The 22015-nt window shown below is 50.3% G+C and overlaps 12 protein-coding genes across 12 annotated transcripts; 7 read left to right on the forward strand and 5 right to left on the reverse strand.

Moving 5' to 3' along the window:
* Window positions 1–173: 173 nt before the first annotated feature.
* N7500_001645 (uncharacterized protein) lies at window positions 174–1145 on the forward strand (the record flags this gene model as incomplete). The annotated part of the gene is given in 3 exon segments (XM_056672791.1): window positions 174–259; window positions 272–556; window positions 869–1145. The coding sequence occupies 3 exon segments, from the start codon at window positions 174–176 to the stop codon at window positions 1143–1145; spliced, it is 648 nt and encodes a 215-aa protein (XP_056536310.1).
* Window positions 1146–1867: 722 nt separating this feature from the next.
* Window positions 1868–2263, forward strand: N7500_001646 (cytidine deaminase family protein; the record flags this gene model as incomplete). The annotated part of the gene is made up of 1 exon (XM_056672792.1): window positions 1868–2263. One exon carries the CDS (start codon window positions 1868–1870, stop codon window positions 2261–2263), a length of 396 nt encoding a protein of 131 aa, XP_056536311.1.
* A 117-nt stretch (window positions 2264–2380) lies between these two features.
* Window positions 2381–3471, reverse strand: pmeA (putative pectin methylesterase; the record flags this gene model as incomplete). Its single annotated transcript, XM_056672793.1, has 3 exons — window positions 2381–2805; window positions 2870–2982; window positions 3032–3471. 3 exons carry the CDS (start codon window positions 3469–3471, stop codon window positions 2381–2383), a joined length of 978 nt encoding a protein of 325 aa, XP_056536312.1.
* A 676-nt stretch (window positions 3472–4147) lies between these two features.
* Window positions 4148–5414, forward strand: N7500_001648 (putative extracellular exo-polygalacturonase; the record flags this gene model as incomplete). The annotated part of the gene is made up of 2 exons (XM_056672794.1): window positions 4148–4548; window positions 4607–5414. 2 exons carry the CDS (start codon window positions 4148–4150, stop codon window positions 5412–5414), a joined length of 1209 nt encoding a protein of 402 aa, XP_056536313.1.
* A 156-nt stretch (window positions 5415–5570) lies between these two features.
* On the reverse strand, window positions 5571–7350 carry N7500_001649 (putative 2-methylcitrate dehydratase; the record flags this gene model as incomplete). The annotated part of the gene is made up of 3 exons (XM_056672795.1): window positions 5571–6187; window positions 6258–7035; window positions 7099–7350. 3 exons carry the CDS (start codon window positions 7348–7350, stop codon window positions 5571–5573), a joined length of 1647 nt encoding a protein of 548 aa, XP_056536314.1.
* A 607-nt stretch (window positions 7351–7957) lies between these two features.
* Window positions 7958–9895, reverse strand: N7500_001650 (DNA cytosine methyltransferase; the record flags this gene model as incomplete). The annotated part of the gene is made up of 2 exons (XM_056672796.1): window positions 7958–8387; window positions 8454–9895. 2 exons carry the CDS (start codon window positions 9893–9895, stop codon window positions 7958–7960), a joined length of 1872 nt encoding a protein of 623 aa, XP_056536315.1.
* A 995-nt stretch (window positions 9896–10890) lies between these two features.
* On the forward strand, window positions 10891–12751 carry N7500_001651 (amidophosphoribosyltransferase; the record flags this gene model as incomplete). Its single annotated transcript, XM_056672797.1, has 3 exons — window positions 10891–10975; window positions 11037–11489; window positions 11547–12751. 3 exons carry the CDS (start codon window positions 10891–10893, stop codon window positions 12749–12751), a joined length of 1743 nt encoding a protein of 580 aa, XP_056536316.1.
* A 512-nt stretch (window positions 12752–13263) lies between these two features.
* On the forward strand, window positions 13264–14796 carry N7500_001652 (endonuclease III domain-containing protein; the record flags this gene model as incomplete). Its single annotated transcript, XM_056672798.1, has 1 exon — window positions 13264–14796. One exon carries the CDS (start codon window positions 13264–13266, stop codon window positions 14794–14796), a length of 1533 nt encoding a protein of 510 aa, XP_056536317.1.
* Window positions 14797–15004: 208 nt separating this feature from the next.
* Window positions 15005–17233, forward strand: N7500_001653 (aldehyde dehydrogenase family protein; the record flags this gene model as incomplete). The annotated part of the gene is made up of 3 exons (XM_056672799.1): window positions 15005–15418; window positions 15513–15694; window positions 15787–17233. 3 exons carry the CDS (start codon window positions 15005–15007, stop codon window positions 17231–17233), a joined length of 2043 nt encoding a protein of 680 aa, XP_056536318.1.
* A 224-nt stretch (window positions 17234–17457) lies between these two features.
* N7500_001654 (uncharacterized protein) lies at window positions 17458–19035 on the reverse strand (the record flags this gene model as incomplete). Its single annotated transcript, XM_056672800.1, has 1 exon — window positions 17458–19035. One exon carries the CDS (start codon window positions 19033–19035, stop codon window positions 17458–17460), a length of 1578 nt encoding a protein of 525 aa, XP_056536319.1.
* A 968-nt stretch (window positions 19036–20003) lies between these two features.
* N7500_001655 (uncharacterized protein) lies at window positions 20004–20257 on the forward strand (the record flags this gene model as incomplete). Its single annotated transcript, XM_056672801.1, has 2 exons — window positions 20004–20024; window positions 20084–20257. The coding sequence occupies 2 exons, from the start codon at window positions 20004–20006 to the stop codon at window positions 20255–20257; spliced, it is 195 nt and encodes a 64-aa protein (XP_056536320.1).
* Window positions 20258–20588: 331 nt separating this feature from the next.
* Window positions 20589–21629, reverse strand: N7500_001656 (uncharacterized protein; the record flags this gene model as incomplete). Its single annotated transcript, XM_056672802.1, has 1 exon — window positions 20589–21629. One exon carries the CDS (start codon window positions 21627–21629, stop codon window positions 20589–20591), a length of 1041 nt encoding a protein of 346 aa, XP_056536321.1.
* Between the last annotated feature and the right edge of the window lie 386 nt (window positions 21630–22015).

The raw sequence follows: 22015 nt of genomic DNA on the forward strand, positions 1-22015 counted from the left end.
CCTGAATACATGATTGACCCGAATGATCCGATCCAGGTTGCACATTGTCTGACGCTGCGCTATTCCTCTTATCTTTATTGGGTTTATTGGGCGATACTCCAATTCTTTATTTTTATTGTTTTTCTTCTCGTATCTTGCTCGCTTGGACCCAGAACCCATATGATCCTCCACTTATGGACGATTCCATGCCGCGAGAGGAGATAATCGGGGTTGTGATTGGGGCCGTTGCACTGTTTTCCCTGATCAGCATGATTCCGGTGTGAGTACATAGGCCCGATAGTCTTGGCTCCCCCGCTTCATGCATGCGAAATGTTCTCGAAGCTCTGACTTGCCGATCACTGATTTATGATTTTCTACTTAGCATGATCATGTGGCATCACCGACGAAGGGCAGCCATACAAGCAATGGGCCAAACCACAGTCCTCCCCCCGATTTATCAGGTACAGTTGCAGAACGTGTTGGGCCAACCGGTGTCTGGCCAACCGGTGTCTGTGGACCGATGGTTGGCAGAACAAAACGTGCCCACCAGTGCCCAGCAATACGGCCAAGATACTTGGTAAGTGTGACATCTCAGCATTCCAGCGGTCTCCGATTCCGGCCCCCTCCCTCCAGCCTCTTGGCCCTGCGGCTCGATGATGTAGTGCGGGGACACTAGGGCTGGGCTCTGGGTCCCTCCGCCCTATCGGGATCGGCGACTTCTTGTCGAGGCGGGTTCATGTTTCTGGGCACGCCAGTCTCGCCCCCTGATACCCCCCAATGCCAATCCATTTCGTTCCTGGATAAACACATCGTCTTCTGATAACAGACCGTGCACACAATCCTGGACAAATCGTTTTAATCTTTCAGAATCAAGCTAACTCTCGCTAAGCCCCATCTGTCTATCAGCACTATCGTCATCCCCGTACCTCGCCTGTCCCGATCCATCCGTTCTAGCCCACGATCAGTATCACAACCCGACTGCACGGCCAGACGCTTTCTGCATCTGCGGGGCAAAACATTCCCCACCCGGCAGCGAGGTGCTCGTACTGAATCGCTGCAAGCATGCCTTCCATCTAGATTGTCTGAAGTCTTGGTTTGAATACCGTCGGTACAAGTGCCCGATCTGCCAAGCTTCGTATTCGCCAGAGGAAGAAGCACGAGGATGATTTCCGGAAAGAGTGGCTTCCTGCTGCATGCATCATCCTGTGGGGGTTGCAATTTGCATTGATATCATCAGTGGATATACCCTCCATGGTTTGCCCGGCGGGCTCACTACGGCTTCTTGCTTTTGTTCACGACACTTCTTTTCTGCACTTTGCTTTTGCCGGGCTTTTTCTTTTTTTGCGCTGTTTTTGTTCAAGATATCCCTCAACATGACACGAAGCATGTTCATTCAGCTCTTTGATCCACATTCATACATTTTTTGTTCACTTCTCCAAAATGGCCTCCATGGAAGACATTGTTTTAGGTATCCATGCGCAAACATAATAAAGGGAATTATGTTCACTACAGTTGTGATACAATGGAATGTTCACACCGAACGGAGATCTCAATAGTGTAGTTTTACCCCAGGGAGGATCTGCTCAACATTTCCCTCCTAATAGTCTTCCCACACCATCTCCTTACACCAGGATGTATACACTAAAGTATCATTATCGTAGACCCTCATATCCTGCAATGATCAAATTCGAGCAATCGGGCACCGGAATAGGAAATTTCTCTCGGCACCCCCACTATGGAGACAATTTCAAACTACTCCCGTTGTTTTCAAAACATACAGAAATTCCGTGCATATCAGCATTCATATTCAGACCCTCACGATCGGAAACATCCTGATCATATCGCATATACCTCTTTCATAATCAACCATCAAATCCCTCCATCCATCATGGACTTGACTTCTGACGAAATCAAACTTGTCGAGATCGCAAGAACGACAATCAATGCAATCCCTAAATCCGATACCCACAGCGTAGCCAGCGCAGCCTTATCAACCAATGGCCAGGTTTTCACCGGCGTGAACGTCTTTCACTTCACGGGTGGGCCATGTGCCGAGCTCGTGGTGCTCGGTGTAGCCGCGAGTGCCGCGACTCCCGGTCTATCACATATTGTTGCTGTTGGGGAAGACAGCCACAATGGAGTTATTGTCAACCCCTGCGGTCGGTGTCGACAGGTCCTGCATGATTTGCACCCTGAAATTCGGGTTATTGTACGGAAGGGCGGGGAGGTGAAATCTGTCTCCATTGATGAGTTGTTGCCTTATGCTTATGAGCTTAGAGACTGAGCACTATGTACATGATATATATGCACACCTGGGCAAATAACGCAACATGATGCCAACAGTCAGGTCAATATAAAATATATTTCCACAAACTACACCCTAATCTACCTTCACAGTCCATTAATAACTCGAGTCAATCCAACTAGCATGATCGCTTCCCAGGACAGTTTTCTTCGTAACCGCAGCCGAGATCGCAGTCTCATATAGGCGCGCAGAAGTATCCGACCCGGCTCCGGAATTGTTAAATTCATAATAGAATGGTGTGGCACCCTCTGCCATTGTCGCCCATCCCTTGGGATTGATCAAACTACCCAGCTTGGAGTTCTGGTAGATGACGCGAGCAAGTCCTCGCCACGGACGGCCAAGGTACACAGTTCCATCGCTAACCCCCGATGCAGCCTTGATGTTGCAGCTGTCAATTGCATACCAGGCCGTGTCAGTGGCCTTCTCGCGCGAGCTGGCGGTGATATAGCCAGGACCATTGGAGACAATGTCGCAGTTGCCGAACCAGGCGGAGGCATCGCCGAAGATGTAATCCACGGATCCTAGGAACTGTAAGTATAGAAACGTGGGATGGATCCATGTTATAGAAGATAAATCATGACTTACCCTGAATCTTGGAGTTGACATAGTACTGTGTTCCCGACTTGGCATACAAGGTATCCTGGTAACCAAGGAACTGGCACGCATAGAAGCCAAGTTTATCGGCATTGGCAACGAGGCTAGTATAGTCAGTCAATAATTCACATACCAAAACAAATTAATACTCACGCAACAGCCTGTGCACCAGTGCCGTATCCATTCACCACGTTGATGTTGTACATCTTAAACCCAGCAGAGACAACATTCACAGTAGCACTCTTATCCAACGAGCCAGCCTCAGGCGAAGAGATGGTATGAGTGATAGTCACAGTGTTCTCCTTATACGTCTGCGTATCAGCAGTCTGACCATACAAAGTCAGAGCACCGGCATATTTGATAGTAATCTGTTCCTTGTACGTGCCACTTGCGATATAGATACAAGCCGCTGCGGATGACGAGCCGAGAGCAGTCAAGGCATCGCCGATAGTTGAGTATTTTCCACCCGAACCGACAGTCAAGCAGCCTGAGGGGGCACTATTTCTAGTTGCGCGAGTGACTAACTCGGCGGGTGCGCCCAGAACACCCGTCCCGAGGGATAGGGCTGTGAGGAGGAGGTTGTGTAGATGCATTTGGTAGGGATTGTTGTTTTACCGCAGAAAAGGGAATGATTGTCGGACTATATGCGCATTGAGAGACATTATATGCAGTGACTCTGTCATACGGACGTTATTTCAAGGGTGAGGTTCCTCTGTGTCCACCGGAGGTATAGTTGATGAGACATACTATTCTCCACTCCGAGGTATTTCCATAAATGGGAAGCTTTCCTTGGCCATAGCTACCCTTGGTCAGGGGTAAATGTATTTAGGCAATTTATCCAGAGTATATTAATAGTCTCATTCCTCTCAATCCCATACTTATCTCACGGAGTTCCGCGACATTGCGAAACTTGTGGCTTCAGGGGAAGTGTATATGCAGTGTAAATCATATATCCGGGGAAATCAACGCCGAAGATTCACCGGATACCAATTTGAGGAATTACTGCCGAAGAATGAAGAAATGATATTCACTGAAGAAGAAAATATTCCTCGAATGATGGGACTGGCGCTAAAGCGGAGGTGTTTCAGGTTGTCTTAATTCTCCGTTGACAAAACATCGAGGTCGTCCACATGCAAATTGTAAAACATTTGAAACTAAAAGGAGAAGGGAAAAGGAGACTAGAAACGTTGTAAAAAAGAGTATATAAGTTCACTAGATACGCAGTTACTCCCAAGGCATATAGCTGTGATACATTCAATCAACTGCGCCATGTCGATAGCAAGATCCTTGGCAGCCTTTGCGCTGCTCACCTCAACATTCGCCCTACCAGACAGCACAAGAGCTCTCAACACTCGTGCTTCAGCTTGCACACCTGCAGCAGGAGGATCGGCCTCAATCGACGATGTGCCCGCCATCACATCGGCAATTGCCTCTTGCGGCAAGGGAGGCACTATAGTCATTCCCGCCGGCAAAACCTACTACTTAAACAGCGTACTAGATTTTGCGGGATGTGTCGGTTGTGACTTCCAAGTAGAAGGACTCTTGAAGTTCAGCTCATCCACTGATTTCTGGGAGGGAAAGACAGCAATGATCAACATCAAGAATATCGACGGACTCAAGATCCGCTCTTTGACAGGAAGCGGAGTGATTGATGGAAATGGACAAAATGCGTATGTATTTCTTTCTCATCTTTCAACTTTCATTTCAGTCCACTAATATCAAGTATAGGTGGGACCTTTTCGCAGCAGACAGCAGCTACGCCCGCCCAACCCTCCTCTATATCACCGGCGGCTCTAACATCGAAGTCTCGAACCTCCGCCAAAAGAACCCGCCCAACGTCTTCAATTCCGTCAAAGGAAATACCAAGACCGTGATATTTGCCGATCTCAAGATGGACGCCACATCCAAAAGTAAGAATGAGCCGAAGAACACAGACGGCTTCGACATCGGCGCCAGCACGGACGTCGTTATCAGCAATGTGAATGTGAAGAACGATGATGACTGCGTGGCATTCAAGCCCGGCGCGGACGGTGTGACTGTCACAGATATTACCTGCACCGGGAGTCATGGATTGTCGGTGGGATCTCTGGGCAAGAGTTCCGCTGATTCGGTCAGGAACGTGTACGTGTCCGGTGCGACGATGATCGACTCGACTAAAGCCGCGGGAATCAAGACGTATCCCACTGGTGGAGGTCATGGCATGTCGACAGTGAGCAATGTTACTTTCACTGGTGTTGTGGTTGATGGGTGTGACTATGCGATTCAGATTCAGAGTTGCTATGGAGAGGATGCTGATTACTGCGTGGATCATCCTGGAAATGCGGATTTGACGGGTATCGTTTTTGATAAATTTAGCGGGACGACTAGTGGGAAGTATAAGGCTGTTACGGGCAGTCTTGCTTGTGGATCTGGTGGAACTTGTGATGTCAAGGTTGGTGCTTATACTGTCAAGGCGCCGTCTGGGGGAAGTGAGGTGCTGTGTGCTAATACCCCGTCGAATTTGGGGGTGAAATGCACACCTGGGGCCTCGGGCTAAGAATGCAAGGACATTTGTATAGTTATGTTGTGAATAGAAGAATACTGAAGAAACACTGAAAAAGCTCTATACAGTTTTGCGGTATATAAAAGATATGTTCGTCATACAGGCATGATTTCCGGCACAACACACCAGATCAGCCGTTCATTCAGATGTCTACGAGGAGGCAATCACCTTGTCCTTCACGTAGAGGTCGACATACTGGTCGACATCGTAGTTCTCCAGCTGAGAGCGGTTCCAGCCCAGCTCCAGCAGCTCATCAACGCGAGCCTTGTCAAAGTGCGCCTCGATGTGACGCTTGTACTTGGCCAGAATCTCAGGCTTGGCCTCCTCGCGGCGGAGACGGTGGCCCAGAGGAGCCTCGACGACGACCTCGTCGAGGACAGTGCCGTCGTTCAGGGTGACGGTCAGCGCGTTGGGGATGGTGCGCTTGGTGGGGTCGTGGTAGTCGGTGGTGAACTTGGTGTCCTCGACACAGCGGATCTTCTTGCGGAGCTCCTCCAGCAGAGGGGAGGTAGCAGCCTCGGAGCCGTCAGCGTAGTCGCTAGCGGTCAGGCGACCGAAGACGAGCATGGTGGCGACCATGTACTGCACACAGTGGTCACGGTCGGCGAAGTTGTCCATCTCCTTGAACTGCTTGTCGATGATGCGGATGCATGCCTCGTGTGTGCGGTTGGTGATCTCCTTGATGTCCTTGGCACTCTTGCCCATGGACGCAAGCTTAGCGTTGACCTTTTCAGCGGCCTCAATGGCAGTCTGGGAGTGGAACTCGGCTATCAAAACGAGTTAGCTGTTGTCGATTCTTGTACAGTTTTATTTCCTGCGGTATATTTTTGCACTTACCAGGGTAGGAAACCTTGAAGAGCACATTCTCCATGACGTAGCTACCGTAGGGGCGCTGGAACTGGAACTTCTTGCCCTTGAACAGGACATCGTAGAAGCCCCAGGTAGGAGCAGAGAGAACGGTGCGGAGACCACCTTCGCCCTTCTGGACCTTGAGCACCAGATTGACAGCGCGCTGGCAGGCGTCACCGGCAGCCCACGACTTGCGCGACATGGTGTTGGGGGAGTGACGGTAGGTACGGAGAGACTGGCCGTCCACCCAAGCCTGAGTGATAGCATCGGCAGTCTGTTTCTCAGTGAGGCCCAACATCTTGGAGACCACAGCGGCGGTCGCAACCTTGACGAGAACGACGTGGTCGAGGCCAACCTTGTTGTAGGAGTTCTCCAGAGCCAGGACACCCTGGATCTCATGGGCCTTGATCATGGCCTCCAAAACATCATGGATCTTCAGAATTTTGCCATTTCCAAGGTTTCCGCCGGCGCGGTTAGTGCGCGAGATCCAATCGGCCACAGCCAAGATACCACCTAGGTTGTCCGAAGGGTGACCCCACTCGGCAGCGAGCCAGCAGTCGTTGTAGTCGAGCCAGCGAATCATAGCGCCAATGTTGAAAGCTCCATTGACGGGGTCCAGTTGGTAGGGTGTACCGAACACACGGGTACCATTAGGGACAACAGTGCCTTCCACGACGGGACCAAGGAGCTTTGCGCACTCCTTGAATTTCAGAGCCTCCAATCCACAGCCAAGGGTGTCTAAGAACACCAAACGGGCAGTGTCAAACTAAAAAAAAACCAAATTTCGAATTTAGCCGGTGCTCCATGTACCCGAGCCGGGGTAACTTACTGCCAAGTCGGAATCCACCTTATAGTCGTGGATGTAACTAGCCATATCCTGAATTTCAGGATCATAAGACTTATCGGTGTGAACCGCCGGGGCGGCAGACTGACGAGCGGCCATGGTAGAGAAACGGGGAGTGCGAGGGACAGAGATACGGGGGGAGATGGAGAGGGAAGAAGCCAAAGTGGGCAATCTGGAGATGCGGGCCAAAGTGCGGGGAGACGTGTGGGTCAGGCGTCTCACTGCGGGCAGGGACATTGTGAAAGAATTGGGAAGATTGAAGATCCAATGGGCACAATTGAAAAGGGGGAAGATGGGTTATTTAAAACAACAAATGGACGAAAGGAGGAATGTTGGGGAAAAAGGGAGGAAAATGGCCGGGGTTGAGTTCCTAGCTGACTTCATCCTGCCGAGGGTCGGTTACAGTCGGGTATTACTCCATGCTCCTTGTGCACACCTATGGCTTTAGGATCAACTACCTGGTCTATAGATTGACAGGTCAATAATTACATTTACTTTCTCAATTGGTCTTAGTGCTACATTACCGTCTGTTAAGCTCACCGGGAGAAACCCGAAGTTCGGATGTAAACAACAGACCAACAGACAAGAGCTGCACGATGCAGCGAAAATCGGAATATACGCGGTCCGAATGTACAAGAAAGGGCAAACTAATACGGAGTCAAGAGCAGAGTTCTTTGTTATCACATAGAGGGGGCGAGGGAGCTCTGTGTGAGCTCCCCTTCGCCCTCGGTTGATCTGCACGTGAGGCAGATCATCAGCCATCCTCAATCCCCAATTCCCCCTGTCTCTTCCTATTCATCTCCCTTTCACTTATCATCTTTCTCGCCATCACTCTCCTTGATAATCAGTGAAAGTTTCCCATGGCCTCCTCTGTATCGGTCTGACGCAGAGACTTGACGATCTCTCCATAGATAGCTTTTGCGAAAAGCGGGGGCACGGCATTCCCAATCTGCTTGCGCATGAATCTACCAGTAAACTGGAAGTCCAATGGGAATGTCTGCAAGAGCGCCATCTCACGATTTGTATAGGGCCGGGTGCCCGAGGGGTGATAGTTGTATTCGCCTCCCCCGCAAGTAATGGTCCTAGCCAGAGAGTTACGATCAAAGGAGGGCCGGTAGCTCAGAGCCCACCGCGCAAGAGCTCCGTCGACATTGTGGTCATCGGCATCGGGAGGAATATTGTCAATGGTGGATGAAATTGTTGCCCGAGGAAGTAAGCCATGACCAGGCATACCGTGAGTGGGTTGGGCGTAATGTGGAAGAGCTTCACCGGGTCTAAGGGCACGTGGTTAGATACATCAAAATGGAAATATCAAAAGCTTCGTTTTTCATTTCACTTACCCCGCAGCAATAAGAAGCAGTCTCTTCCGCTCTTGTGGCACTCCATATTCGTCACACCCCAGTACCGACCAGCGAACAGAATATCCAAATTCAACCATGTCCAGGACAACTCGGTTGAAGATCACGGGAAATCGTTGTGGCAACCCCATGGTTTCCTCCATGGTCAACACTCGGGGCCGTGACTCTCGAATCAAACTTCCAGCCGAAAAGACGCACGCGGAGTTGGCGTCATCGCGAGGACAGGGCACAGTATGAGCAGGAGACCAGGTTTGGCACGGGGGTGAGCAGTGTGCAATATCGACTCGCAGGAATTTTGGATCATTGGTAAGGAAACTGAAGAAATCGGAATGCTCGACCTCCACGTCGTTGAAATTCAGCTGATATGTTTCCAGCGCATGCTTGTCAATATCAACGGCCCATTGGAGTTTCACGCCGGCCTGTTTAGCTCCGCAAGACACACCACCAGCACCACAGTACGCATCCCCAAAGGTGTATGCACGGTCAGGGGTAGTTAGATCGATCACGCCTTGTCGTTCAAGATCCATGGCCAAGGAAGATGCACTAGCCTCGCCGAAAGGCACAGTCTGGTCTCTCCATTCACGTCGCAACAGGTTTGCGGGCTTACCATATCCTGGGTCAGACTCAGAGAAGGTCAGCCATTCAATGGCACATTGCTCTGCACTCAAAGGTGCATGGCCAGGGAGAATCACGACTCCGCTCTGGCGAATTGTGAGCTTCAGTCGACAAGTCAGTTCTCCTCCCGGTGTATTGAAGTCTGTCCGAAAGTTGGTGAAGCAAATGGGCACAACTCGTCTAACTCTCTTGATGCTCACGTGGTCGGTGTTTTGAGTGAGCCAGACCAGTTCGTGGTTTAGTTTTGGCAGATATGTCTTGGCTTCGGGGTGAGTTGTGCGGTAAAGACGCCGGCCGAAGAAGCGCAGGTCATGAGGCTGAGGAATCACGTCCTCGACACGCATGAAAGACCCATCATCAAGCTCTAGGGATATTCCGGCTTTGAATACAATGCCCCCAATATTTATTTCTTGCTGAGTTCTCTCTGGCGTTGCGCTGGAGCTGGCGGACTGGTTGCTGATGACAGATGAGTTACCAGAGGACCGGCCGCTTGCTGAGTCGTCGCCGGTGGGGGTAATGGATGATGCCGCAACGTGTGCCATGTCAGAGGTCAGTTCTTCAATGGCTTGGTCAGTCTCGTCGTCGCAAGTGAGGTCAATCACGACCTCCATGTTCTCGGTGGGGCGGAAGGTGTGGCCGGCCTCCTGCATGGGCGAAGTGTCAGCGGTCGTCAACGGATCTATCATGATTATATCGTCGTCGGGCATTGTTGGCTCATAAGTTACTGCTCGAAACTCCGCAGTGCTGACATGGATTGGGTCTCCAAAGGGAGACACCGAAATACGGGATCGATCATTGACATCAGCCATTGGTGTGATGGTTGAGCGATAAAAGTCTTCCATGCTCAGTATGTGTGAGGAAAGAAAGGCTAGCTCTAAAATCAAGGTAAAAAAAGAGAGTGCGTGCCTTTATCAAGCCGATGGATGATCTTGGGACCTGATAGAGTCTCAAGTTCGGATGACTTCAGAAACACTTATATTGCTATAGTCGGGTGTTCGAAACTAGCCTCTCGCGAATGAATACTTGGCTGAGATGACAGTCTATTCTGAAGAGAAGTGGTAGCAGGCTTTGCCAGATTCTCTACACATAACGAATTCCAACTGAAGCAATTCATACGGATGTCTATGTATTTCTAGTTGTCAACAAAGCAGAGGAGATACTGTTGTGTGCAGCATGAAAGACTGGTATAAAGGCATGGTATCTCATTTGTTAACCCATTGAAGGTGTGTACGATCCTTCTAAGCTGGTTTGCATATGCATCTATTTGAGGTTGTATGTATCAACATCATATAGACGCTTAGCCTGTTCGGGACAGTACCTAGGGCAAAGGTACCAGGTGCCCAGGGCAGACCGCTTACTCATGATATGAGTCAGCTTCCCCCGGGTCGTCTCCCCGAAGTCGGCCCGGGCGGAGGAGCGAGAAATTTTCATTCTGTGGGGCACAACCACCGAAGAAACACAACTGCCATGGAATATTTCTCTCCTTCTCTCTGTCTTGGGGTGGTGTTCATTTCTAGTGATGACCATTCTCTGAACTTCCCTCATTCTTTTACGTGATTTGGTTTTGGTAAGTGGCATGGTTTTACTATTTTTGGCTTTCAGCTTTATTCAAGCTACTCACCCCCCCCTGTCTCTTATGATGATCTATGGTTTTTTTATAGATGTTAGACTTCCTAAACAATTGTTGCGGATAAACACCTGAACTGATTTGAGACACTGCAATCTTGCTATATATTGTGAATGCAATGGGTGAATACTGGTACTAATCCTCTTCGTCCATCCAGAAAGCCTACCCTCCGTCAGGATGTGTGGTATCATTGCGTTGATCCAGGCGAACCCCTCATCTGCGGCCGCCGTGGATTTGCACGAGGCACTTTACCTTCTCCAACGTGAGTTCCGGCCAGAATCTATACACCTGCGACCGCGAGACTAAAGGTTTTGGTATCACAGATCGTGGTCAGGATGCAGCCGGTATTGCAACATGTGCTTCTGGAGGTCGCATTTACCAACTCAAGGCCAACGGCATGGCTGCCAAGGTCTTCCAGGAAGGTGCTAAGGTGACCAACCTGCCTGGCTCCATGGGTATTGGTCACCTGCGGTATCCGACCGCAGGATCCAGTGCTAACGCCGAGGCCCAGCCGTTCTACGTGAACAGCCCCTACGGTATCTGCTTTGCACACAACGGTAACTTGATTAATGCCGGGGACCTCAAGAAGCACCTTGACCTTGAAGCCCACCGTCATATCAATACCGACAGCGACAGCGAGCTGATGCTCAACGTCTTTGCTGATGAGCTGAGCGAGACCAAGAAGGCCCGTGTCAACCACGAGGACCTCTTTGCCAGCTTGACTCGCATGTACAAACGTTGCGAGGGTGGATGGGCCTGCACTGCTATGCTTGCTGGTAAGTTATCAATCATGCATGATGTCCTCTAGTCCGGAGTACTAACTCGCCATCTAGGCTTTGGTATCTTGGGTTTCCGTGACTCATACGGTATCCGCCCCCTTATTTTGGGGTCCCGTCAGTCCGCGGATGGACCTGGCATGGATTACATGATGTCTTCCGAATCAGTCGCTCTGGACCAGCTGGGTTTCAGCAACCACCGTGACATTCAGCCTGGTGAGGCGGTCATCATCGCCAAGGGTGGCGAGCCGGTCTTCCGCCAAGTCGCCCCCAAGAAGGCTTACGCCCCAGACATCTTCGAGTATGTCTACTTTGCTCGTCCTGACTCTGTCATGGATGGCATCAGTGTGTACCGTAGCCGGCAACGCATGGGCGACCGTCTCGGTGCACGCGTCCTCGATGTCCTGGGTCCCGAGGTTGTCAAGGACATCGACGTGGTTATCCCCATTCCTGAAACGGCGACTGTGTCCGCGACCAATGTCGCACAATACCTTAAGAAGCCTTTTTGCCACGGTTTTGTCAAGAACCGTTACGTCTTCCGCACTTTCATCATGCCGGAGCAAAAGACACGGCAAAGGGGTGTCCGCCGTAAGCTCAACGCCATGAAGGCTGAGTTTAAGGACCGCAACGTCCTGCTGGTTGACGACAGTATTGTTCGTGGTACTACTAGTCGTGAAATAGTCAACATGGCCCGGGAAGCCGGCGCCAAGAAGGTCTACCTTGCCAGCTGCGCACCGGAGATCACACATGCCCACATCTACGGTATCGATCTTGCCTCCCCTCAAGAGTTGGTTGCGCACAATCGGAACTCAGAGGCCATTGCTAAGCACATTGGTGCAGAGGCTGTTGTCTTCCAAACTCTGCCTGATCTGAAGGACGCCTGTGCCGAGGTTGCCCGTGAGAATGGCCAGCAGGAGCCCACAAACTTCGAGGTCGGTGTGTTCTGTGGTAGCTACATTACCCCCGTTTCATCCGGTTACTTCGAACATCTGGAGTCCGTCCGTGGTGAAGGTCGCAAGGTCAAGGCTCTTGACAAGGCCAAAGAGGCTGTCACTAATGGCTTTGCCAACATGACCGACTTCCAGATTGCTGCCCATGGAGTCACTATGGACACCAACGGCAAAATCATTCCTGCTATAGACAACGAGTCGACAGCGATTGGCGCCGACAAGCAGGCCAACCACGCTGAAGACAAAACAAACCCGAAGGTCTCGGACCGCATGGACATTAGCATCCATAACCAGGCTGACCACGAGGCATGATTACGAGCAATCTGAATCTTTTTTTTTTCTCCACCATTTCGCAAATTTGCATTGGGTGTCTGGGCGTTTGTTTGAGGGAGCATATGTGGCTGATATGCCGCTAAATGATGTGGAAATGTTGAAATGTGGAAATGCATTGAAAATACCAATACCCGGTCTCTTGAGATATACTTGTCAATAATCCTTAATGAAATTAAAATCAATATCATCTTTCCCTTGAAGTCCTGCTGTTTCTCTTTCTGAATTTTAAAGTTTGAGATACCCAAAGAGGAAAGTCACGTGTATGCGCCATTGCCCAGTAACATCATCTCATTCCCTCCACATTTTTAACCTAGGTATACAATCATCCTGAACACCAGGCTTCACCTTTGCCTACTCGTTGATGGCTAAAACAAATTGATATACCTCAGCATATCTTGTATCAATTATCAGTTCTTAGGCACGTTGCTATTCCTACAACATCGAACGAAATCGACACTTGCTGCAGGCTCCCTAACCGGAGCTTCTCAATCATGGAACGCCGCATTACTCGTTCAACAGCACGGGCTGTAGCTTCTTTGATTGCAGGAGAAGAAAATACCCCTTCGGTTACTCAAGCATCCAACACTACTAAAGTGAACAAACGAAAACGCCTCAATCCAACTGACACGCCCAATGTCTCCAATCCCCTGACTACACCCAAAAATAACACAATCACTGATGTAAAATCGCCTACTGACCAGAAAATCAAGCAAGAGAAGCCAGTGCTGGGCCCAGCGCTGTTTGATGAACTCCCTCACAACCTAGGATCTTTGCCAGCCTCATTGTCTGTAGCAACAGAACTTTCGGCACCAATTGCTGGATTTGACAAGGAAAACCAAACTTTGAAGGACGAACAAGTTGACAATGTGGTCACTGAGCTACAATCCACTGTGAACAAGGCTACAACCCAATTGAAGAAGGAACCTAAAATTCCAATTACCACAACCGGCCGCAAGCCAAAGAAGAATACTTATGGCCTGACGCCCGGTATCTCTCCTTTTCCCGAACTGGCTCGACCAACCGCCGAGGAGTGCGAAGTTGTCAATCGGCTGTTGTCCAGCATTCATGGTGTAGTCACTGCCCCGGCAACCATCCCTGAGCCCTCCCTGACAGTCACCGGATGTGGTGAGGTCCCATCTGTTCTGGATGCCTTGATTCGTACTCTTCTCAGCGGTGCCACCACAGGCAACAATGCTGCCAGGGCTTTTGGTGGGCTTGTGCAACGATTTGGCACTCTTTCAGAGGGCATCGGCAAGGGAAGCGTGAATTGGGATGCCGTACGACAGGCTACTGTGAAAGATGTGTTTGAAGCCATCAAAAGTGGTGGCTTGGCCGACATCAAAAGCAAGAATCTCAAGGCGATTCTTGACATAGTCCACGAGGACAACCAGGTGCGCCGGGCTATCTTGTTAGATTCTGAGTCGAAGAACGACTCATTGTCTAAGCTGGTTCCTGAAAAGGCCGAAAAGGACAAACAATACGAGATTGCCTGTGCAGACCAGAACGTCCTCTCCCTCAATCACCTCCACAATCTCACCAGTGAAGAAGCCATGGCCGATCTGATCAAGTACCCCGGAATCGGACCCAAGACAGCCGCCTGTGTGATCCTGTTCTGCCTCCAGCGGCCCTGTTTCGCCGTTGACACGCACATTTTTCGGATCTGCCGCTGGCTCGGATGGATTCCTGTCCGTGCAAACGAAGTAAGCGCCTTTAGCCACCTGGAAGTGCGCATCCCCGACCACTTGAAGTATTCTCTCCACCAACTGTTCATCCGGCATGGGAAGACCTGTCCCCGGTGCCGAGCTGCTACCGGCGAGTCCAGTGCTGGTTGGGAGGACGACTGTGTCATTGATCACTTGTTGACCCGCGATGGGAAGCGCAAGGGCAATGGCCCGTCTGTGGTTTCTAAGAAGCAAGCAGCTGCTAAGGGCGTGGCTGGTAAGCGCAAGAAAGTGAACAAGGACTCCGAGGACGAGACTGAGGAAAGCGAGAGTTCATTTTCTGACGTAACAAGTGACGAATGAACGCATTTATGACAACGAAATTATTTGAAATGAAGGTGGATTGTTTGCCAGATGAGGATTGATCGTATGAATCTATGAGGATGGATGGCTTTGAGCCTAATATATGTATTCCATATCTTTATTTACCATTTTTCACTCTCAATACAAATGTATCATTATTGCTATACACAATCATCAGTTTCCTAAATAAGTCTTGGGATACTCCTAGATGATCGCCACGTCCATGTTGTATGGCACGACTGGACATTTCGGTTATCGCCTTATCGCAACCACAAAAAGTCTCCAGGAACCCGCGTTACTTAGTCTCCCAACACATCCCAATCGTACGATTGCACCGGTTCCCGCCATGGATTATCTGGCTTCCCACATTCCGCCAGCGCTACGCAGTCTTCTGGAGGCCTACGCTCCTCCCGGGTCGGCAGAGTACGCCCCGTACATCGGAGCCGCGTTGACCTCCCTTGTCGCCGTGTACGTGGGGTACCTCTACCTCCAGAGCTGGAGAGAGGCAGCAATTGTTTTCAATGTTCCTATTCCATCCGAAGTGCGCAACGGCGGGTCGATCAGAACATGGGATGACGTTCAGGGGCAGCAGAAAATGGTGTTGCAGGATCAAGCTCGGGGAGTAAGTTGACTAACCTAGTCTTTGACTCAGAATCCTTTCCAATCCTGTGACTTTTTTTTCTTATCTTTGAGCTAACTGCTGTCCTTCTAAACAGAAATGGAACCACCAATTGATTATGAGCTACTGTCCTGCCGATGGGAGGGTGCTCGGTAACGGAATCAAGCCCGCCACGGTCGAAGATGTCAACAATGTCGTTCGGGCTGCGAAAGCTGCTCAGCCGGAGTGGGCACAAACTACCTTTGCTGAGCGTAGAAAGGTTCTCCGGACACTGTTGAAGTATGTGGATTGGCAAATTTGCTCCGCCCTCTGAGACCATTGCGCTTTGCCTACGGCACCTTCGTAATGCTTGTCTAACTAACATCTTGCAGATACGTCCTAGACCACCAAGATGACCTCATTACCACATGCTGTCTCGATTCGGGTAAAACAAAAGTCGACGGCTCATTCGGCGAGATCCTTGTGACAGTGGAGAAGCTCCAGTGGACGATTGATCATGGTGAGAAGGCACTACTACCAGAGCAGCGGCCGACCAACTTCCTGATGATGTACAAGAAGAACATGGTCACATACGAACCACTGGGCGTGGTGGGTGCCTGTGTGGCTTGGAACTATGCGTTACACAACGTCATTGGTCCGATCATCAGCGCGCTGTTTACCGGTAACGCAGTCGTTGTTAAGCCTTCTGAGCAAACCGCATGGTCTGCAATGTACTTCCTCGAGATGGTGCGCGGCGCGCTCTCCAGCTGTGGTCATTCGCGCGACTTGGTCCAGATGCTAGTCTGTCTACCCAATGTTGCCAATGCATTCACTTCGCACCCTGATATCGCACATCTAACCTTCATTGGATCTCGGCCCGTCGCCCACCACGTCTGCGCATCAGCAGCCAAGTCACTCATCCCCGTATGTGTCGAGCTAGGCGGCAAAGACCCCGCCGTTATCCTGGATGACTCCCGCACTCTCCGCAATTTACCCTCCATCGCATCTCTCCTCATGCGCGGTGTCTTCCAGTCATCAGGCCAGAACTGCATCGGCGTCGAGCGTATCATCGCCCTTCCCAGTGCATACGACAAACTCATCGAGATCGTAACCCCCCGCATTCGAAATCTCCATCTCGGCTCCGTCCTCCTCGACACTGAAACCCCAGACGTTGGTGCAATGATCTCACCTGTCTCCTTCGCAAACCTCGAGACACTCATCAACGAAGCCGTGCAACAAGGTGCACGACTCCTCGCCGGTGGCACCGAATACAAACACCCAGTCCACCAACATGGCCATTACTTCACACCAACCCTCCTAGTGGACGTGACACGCGACATGCGGATCGCCCAAACAGAGCTCTTTGCCCCAGTCTTCCTCATGATGCGCGCCGAGTCCGTATCCGACGCAATCGCCATCTCAAACTCAACATCGTACGCACTAGGCGCCAGCGTCTTCGGGCACCGACAAAAGGACGTGCAAGCGTGCGTGTCAAAAATCTCCGCCGGAATGGTAGCAGTCAACGACTTCGGTACCTTTTACGCTGTACAGTTGCCGTTTGGTGGCGTCCGCGGCTCTGGATATGGTCGGTTCGCGGGCGAGGAGGGACTGCGCGGTCTGTGCAATATCAAGGCTGTTTGTGTTGATCGATTCCCTACTTTGATTGGAACTGGTATTCCACCGCGCCTGGATTATCCTATCCAAAACCGGAAGAACGCGGCAGACGCGAAAGGTGGAATTGCAGCTTGGGAGATGTGCAAGGGTATTGTTGAGACGGGATATCAGTTGACGCTTGGTGGGCGCATTGCTGGTATTCTGCGGTTGTTGAGCAACATGTAATGGGTTTGCTCTTTGGGAAACCATTTCAAAATTCTTGTTTCATATCAATATTGTACTCTACATAGTCCACCTTGTTATGGGTAATACCTCTGGCCGTGGGAACATTTAATTCAAAGTAAATTATTCTTTCGGATCTATATATGGTATTCTATATTAATTCACAAGAAATCTAAGACTCCGGGTATAACGCTAACAACATCCTCGTAAGACTACGCAGGATAATCTCATGGAGGAAGAGGAGGGCCAAACTTTTTAACCCAGTAATCCTCAGTCCGGAATGAACTCTCCATCAACCAATTCCCCAATGGTTCACGGGATGGTTTAAGAACCTCATCAACAAAGCGTTGGCCCTCAATATCCAAGGTATCTAACTGACCACAACAAAACAGCTGACCACTCGGGAAACCACTGGCATACTCAACCTGCGCAGGGAGACGAAGCAGGAAATTCGACAACCAGCGCGCAAATTTACCATTGATCTGATTGTAAGTACTCGGGTCCTTTTTCGCGAGTTCCATATTATCGACGGTCCACGTTGTGATCTCCGAGGACCAGCTAGGTAAAGACTCCGCACTAGCACGGAGGAGAGCCTCGAAGAAAGCCAAATTGAGATGTGGCTTATCGCGGCCGGTGCGAGTAACAGCGATGAAGTGTTCAGGCGGTATCGTATAAAAACCACCGCGGCCGTGCTTCTCTGCTTTGTAGCGGAAGATAAACTCATCAATTTTGAGGAGAGAGAGCATGGCGTTGAAGTTCTGGTGACGGATTGCGTTCTGGATTCCTTCGTTCAGGGCTTTGCGGTCGACTTTGGTCAGGGTCGAGGGTGACAAGGAGCTCTTTCCGGGGGTCCAATTGCACGAGGTTATCCGCAGCATCTCTAGGAAGGCAACGTCTTCTGGAAGGAAACCATTGCTGCGGCCTCGTAGGAGATGGGACGGGAATCTGCACAGATCGAGTGCAGGGAGATTGACCGTCAATCTCACATCCACACATTGCAGCTCGGTAGTAACCATGGGGATTATATTAAGCTCGTATTCGTGAGGGCCTTTCAGCGCATGCGGGGCCATCTGGAAGAACTCTGGGGGCAAGCTAGCGAGTTCTTTCATTGGTTCTCCCTTCCCATGGAATACGCGGACGCTATCATCCTTACGCGCTAGGAACTTTTCAAAGGCAGCCTGTTCGTCTTCCTTCGTCACGATACCGGCGTTGATCCAGCGACGGTAGATAGTCAGTATCTGCATTGTCGGGATCTGCTCACGCACGCGGTCCATGGTACACCACCTGCACTTGAAGATGGTTTCCTGTAAGCGGGCGCGCTCATCCAATTTGAGAGGAACGTAGTCCAGCGGCACCAGCATGCGCTCGACGGCCTTGCTACGGGGGTAGTCGGGCGAATCATTCCAGAATGCAAGCAGAATGAGGGCGCGATAGATGTGTTCACCGGAGAGGGCGCGCGATAGGAACGGCGAAGACCGGGGGAAATTTAGATTGAGCGAATATAGGAAGATCTGCTCGATAATCTCGACGGGGAGGGCCTCAAGAATGGACAACATCCTATGGGGAGTAAGCGGGCGCGAGATTATGGGTCTGGGCGAATTCGACGGGCGATCGTAGGGGCTAGACCGGGTAGACCGCGAGGACCGAGAGGACCGAGCTGAGCTGCTCCGAATCGGGTTCTTGAAGGTGCGACCTGGTCGGCGCTTCGACTTGGGGATAGCGGGAGCATTCGAGCTGCTCGCGGGCTCAGGCGGAGCAAGCTTCGACCGCGTCACGATTGCATCTTCGCATTTTGGTGGGCTCATGGAGCAATCGGACTTTCTCGTTATGAGTAAATCAATATGTACGCCCGAATCATTTCAGATTTATGACAATTCAATGTAGTATGTTGTACGGAGTAGGTCGCATATCAACGGAAGTATACACCTGAACGCTACAGGCAAAGTCCGAGGCCTAACCTCGTTCTGATTGGCGGGAAAGAACCCGACAGGAAATGGCTTGGCATTTAGGGCTTGGCACTGGAGGGCTGAAAAGTCACATGCTGGCACGTGAGATGCCCCGCCTTGATGCTCAATCTGGTTTAGCTTGTTATCAAATGACGTCAGGGATTGTCAGTAGAAAAAGCTGTCAGAACGGAAATAACAAGGAGAATATCGCCGGAGTCCACGAGTTCAATATGGATAAATTTGAAATTAGAACTGGAGCTAATCCTAAATTCTAGACTCGCGCAGGATCCAATTGTCTCACCATCCCTATAGTATAAAATTAGATTATGTACTTCTGGTGCTTTTGAACCTGAAATCAAGGAATGGCCGAAATGACGGAATGATCAGTTGGACGACACCCCCTGGTACCTTGTGTTCCATTAAGGATTGGGCTCCATCATAAAATTCTCTTCTCTCTCATTCTTCATCAAACCTTGGAAATTCTGTCATAGCTCCTACAACGACGTCACTGGCGCCTGCACCTTGTGATTTCTGACGCTTTGCAAGACAAGCTTCACTACAACATACACGAACGTGTCTATCAATCGCCTGTTTCGGACACCACTTACGTATCTGAGCAGGAAATTTCTGTCCCTATCTCAGACGATCATTCATCGCCAGTCTTTATTTAAACCTTTCCCTCTACTTCATCATCTTCAATATGCACCCTTTCAGTGATACAACTATCCACACACACGCTTCCTCCAGCTCGGAGCCTACTCTCACCAAACCGAAATAAACAAAACACATCAATACAAAACCACCAAGAAAAGCTCTTCATCGTCAATATGGGTGCCGTCGTCTCTTGCGTATGTGAAACCTCCATCTGCTCTCTGAGAGAAGACTCAACTAACATATCTGCCTCTAGATCCAAAGCGTCTTCCGCGCCATCGGTAGCTGCCTCATGGCCATTGTTAATGCCATCGGCTCCGTCTGCCATGCCATCATCAGTGGTGTGGTCACAGTGATCGATGCTATCATCTCCTGTCTGACCTGCGGCTCCTGTGGAAAACGTAGGCGTGGGCGTCGATCAGCAGTCTGATGGGAAACAAACCGTCCTGTCTACACACACCCATTGAGCCTATGAGGATAGAAGGACTGGTTATGGGTTCTACGATTGTTATGCCGGCGCGAATTTTCTTTTGTCATTACACCTGCTTGGAGTACATACCCCGTGGCGCAGTTTTTAATTGAGGATCATGATACAAATTTTGTGATATGGAATTTTTATATTGTTTTTCTTCTTTAGATCGTAGATATGCATTGTAGGGGTGTATATATACATGGTAAGCGTTTGATATATAGACATGGAGTAGTATGTATAGACTGATCATACAATGCTAAGTGTGAATCCTGTTCAAGAGAAAAGCATGTTAATGTCCATCCTTCAACGAAGACGACTCGACATATCGCAACAAATCCTGCTTGGCGTCTGCGGGCATATCATGCCAACGCCCATTCAGAATAACATTTGCAAACGGATCCCCAGGTCCACTCCCACACCGCCGAACAAGGGAATAATGTAAATACTGTAGCGGCCAGCGAGCAAGAACACGACAATTTCCGGCGCGAAAAAATAGATTCAGCAAGCGACGAAAAGGCTCAATCTCGCGCGCTCTAATCAGACGACAGGTGATCTCAGAGGAGCGATCTGGCCTAGCTTCATCTTCATCCAGGTAGAAGTCCGAAGAGAGCAGCTGCAAGAACTCAAACTGCGCATCTGACCAGGGCGAGCGCAAGATTTTGTCTGGGATGCGGCCCGGTCCAATAGGCACTGAGCACGGCAGCCGGAAGAGGTCGTTCTCATGGTATATCTCGCTTGGTTTACGGATTTGGACAGCACCAAAATGGAACCATATTGCGACCTTGCGGTCAACAGCGTGGCGCGAGCTTTCCTGCAACTGCGCCGGTATAATCAGATCCCCTTTCCCACGCCGGCCGAGTACGGCCCAGTCGCAGTCTTCTAGGTGTTCAAAGCGTGGGTCCAGATTTGAGAGCAGTGCTTGGTCGTCCGGATGGAAGAGCAGGCCAACACATTTCTGTCGGATTGCGTGGGCAACGTACTCACGTTGGCATTTCCGGAACAGAGGAAATGTGCACCACCGACATGCCAGTATGTTAGTCTGTAATTGTTGGCGGTCTTTCCAGGATAATGCCCAGAAATCCAAAGGTGGGGGTAGGAAATCCGGGGTAAAGAAGCCCTCTCGGGAGCCTGAATTGGGACTGCTGAATGCAAGCCGAATGAGCCATGTATAGAGCAATTGATTTGACAATGCTTGGCTGAGACGTGGTGAGGCACGAGGGAGATTCACTTCAAGACTGTGAAGAAAGATCAACTGGAGTATTTCCACGGGCAGTGACTCAAGGCGCGAGCACGGGGGTTCGGCCAACGGATCGGAAGGGCCTGGGCCCATTTGCAACAGTGCGTCTAGAGGTGTTCTTATATAGTTTGCTCGCAGCAAGACGTCCACTTGCAAATCACACGGTGTGTTTATATATGTAAATGGCCAGAGAGCAGGGACAGCAGAGACGGGTATGGTTTATCTCAATGGAAACACAGTCCATACGACATTGACTGCAAGCTTCGCATAATGACGTCCCTGTTGCTCCTTGTGATCTGTCGAAAGGCACTTGACAGCACTTCCAGTGCAATCTCCAATGAAAAGAATTGAAAAGGAAAAAGAGCCCGGCCTATTACTGAGGGGTAGGGGAAGTGGGTAAACTGAGGTGATTTACGTGTCTTGGCAAGGCCAGCTTGAGAGCTCCTCAGCATTATGTATGTGGCTTGATAGTCTATACG

This window comes from Penicillium coprophilum, assembly GCF_028826855.1.
Source record: "Penicillium coprophilum strain IBT 35676 chromosome Unknown utg000002l_segment0_segment0, whole genome shotgun sequence".
In the NCBI taxonomy this organism is placed as follows: domain Eukaryota; kingdom Fungi; phylum Ascomycota; class Eurotiomycetes; order Eurotiales; family Aspergillaceae; genus Penicillium; species Penicillium coprophilum.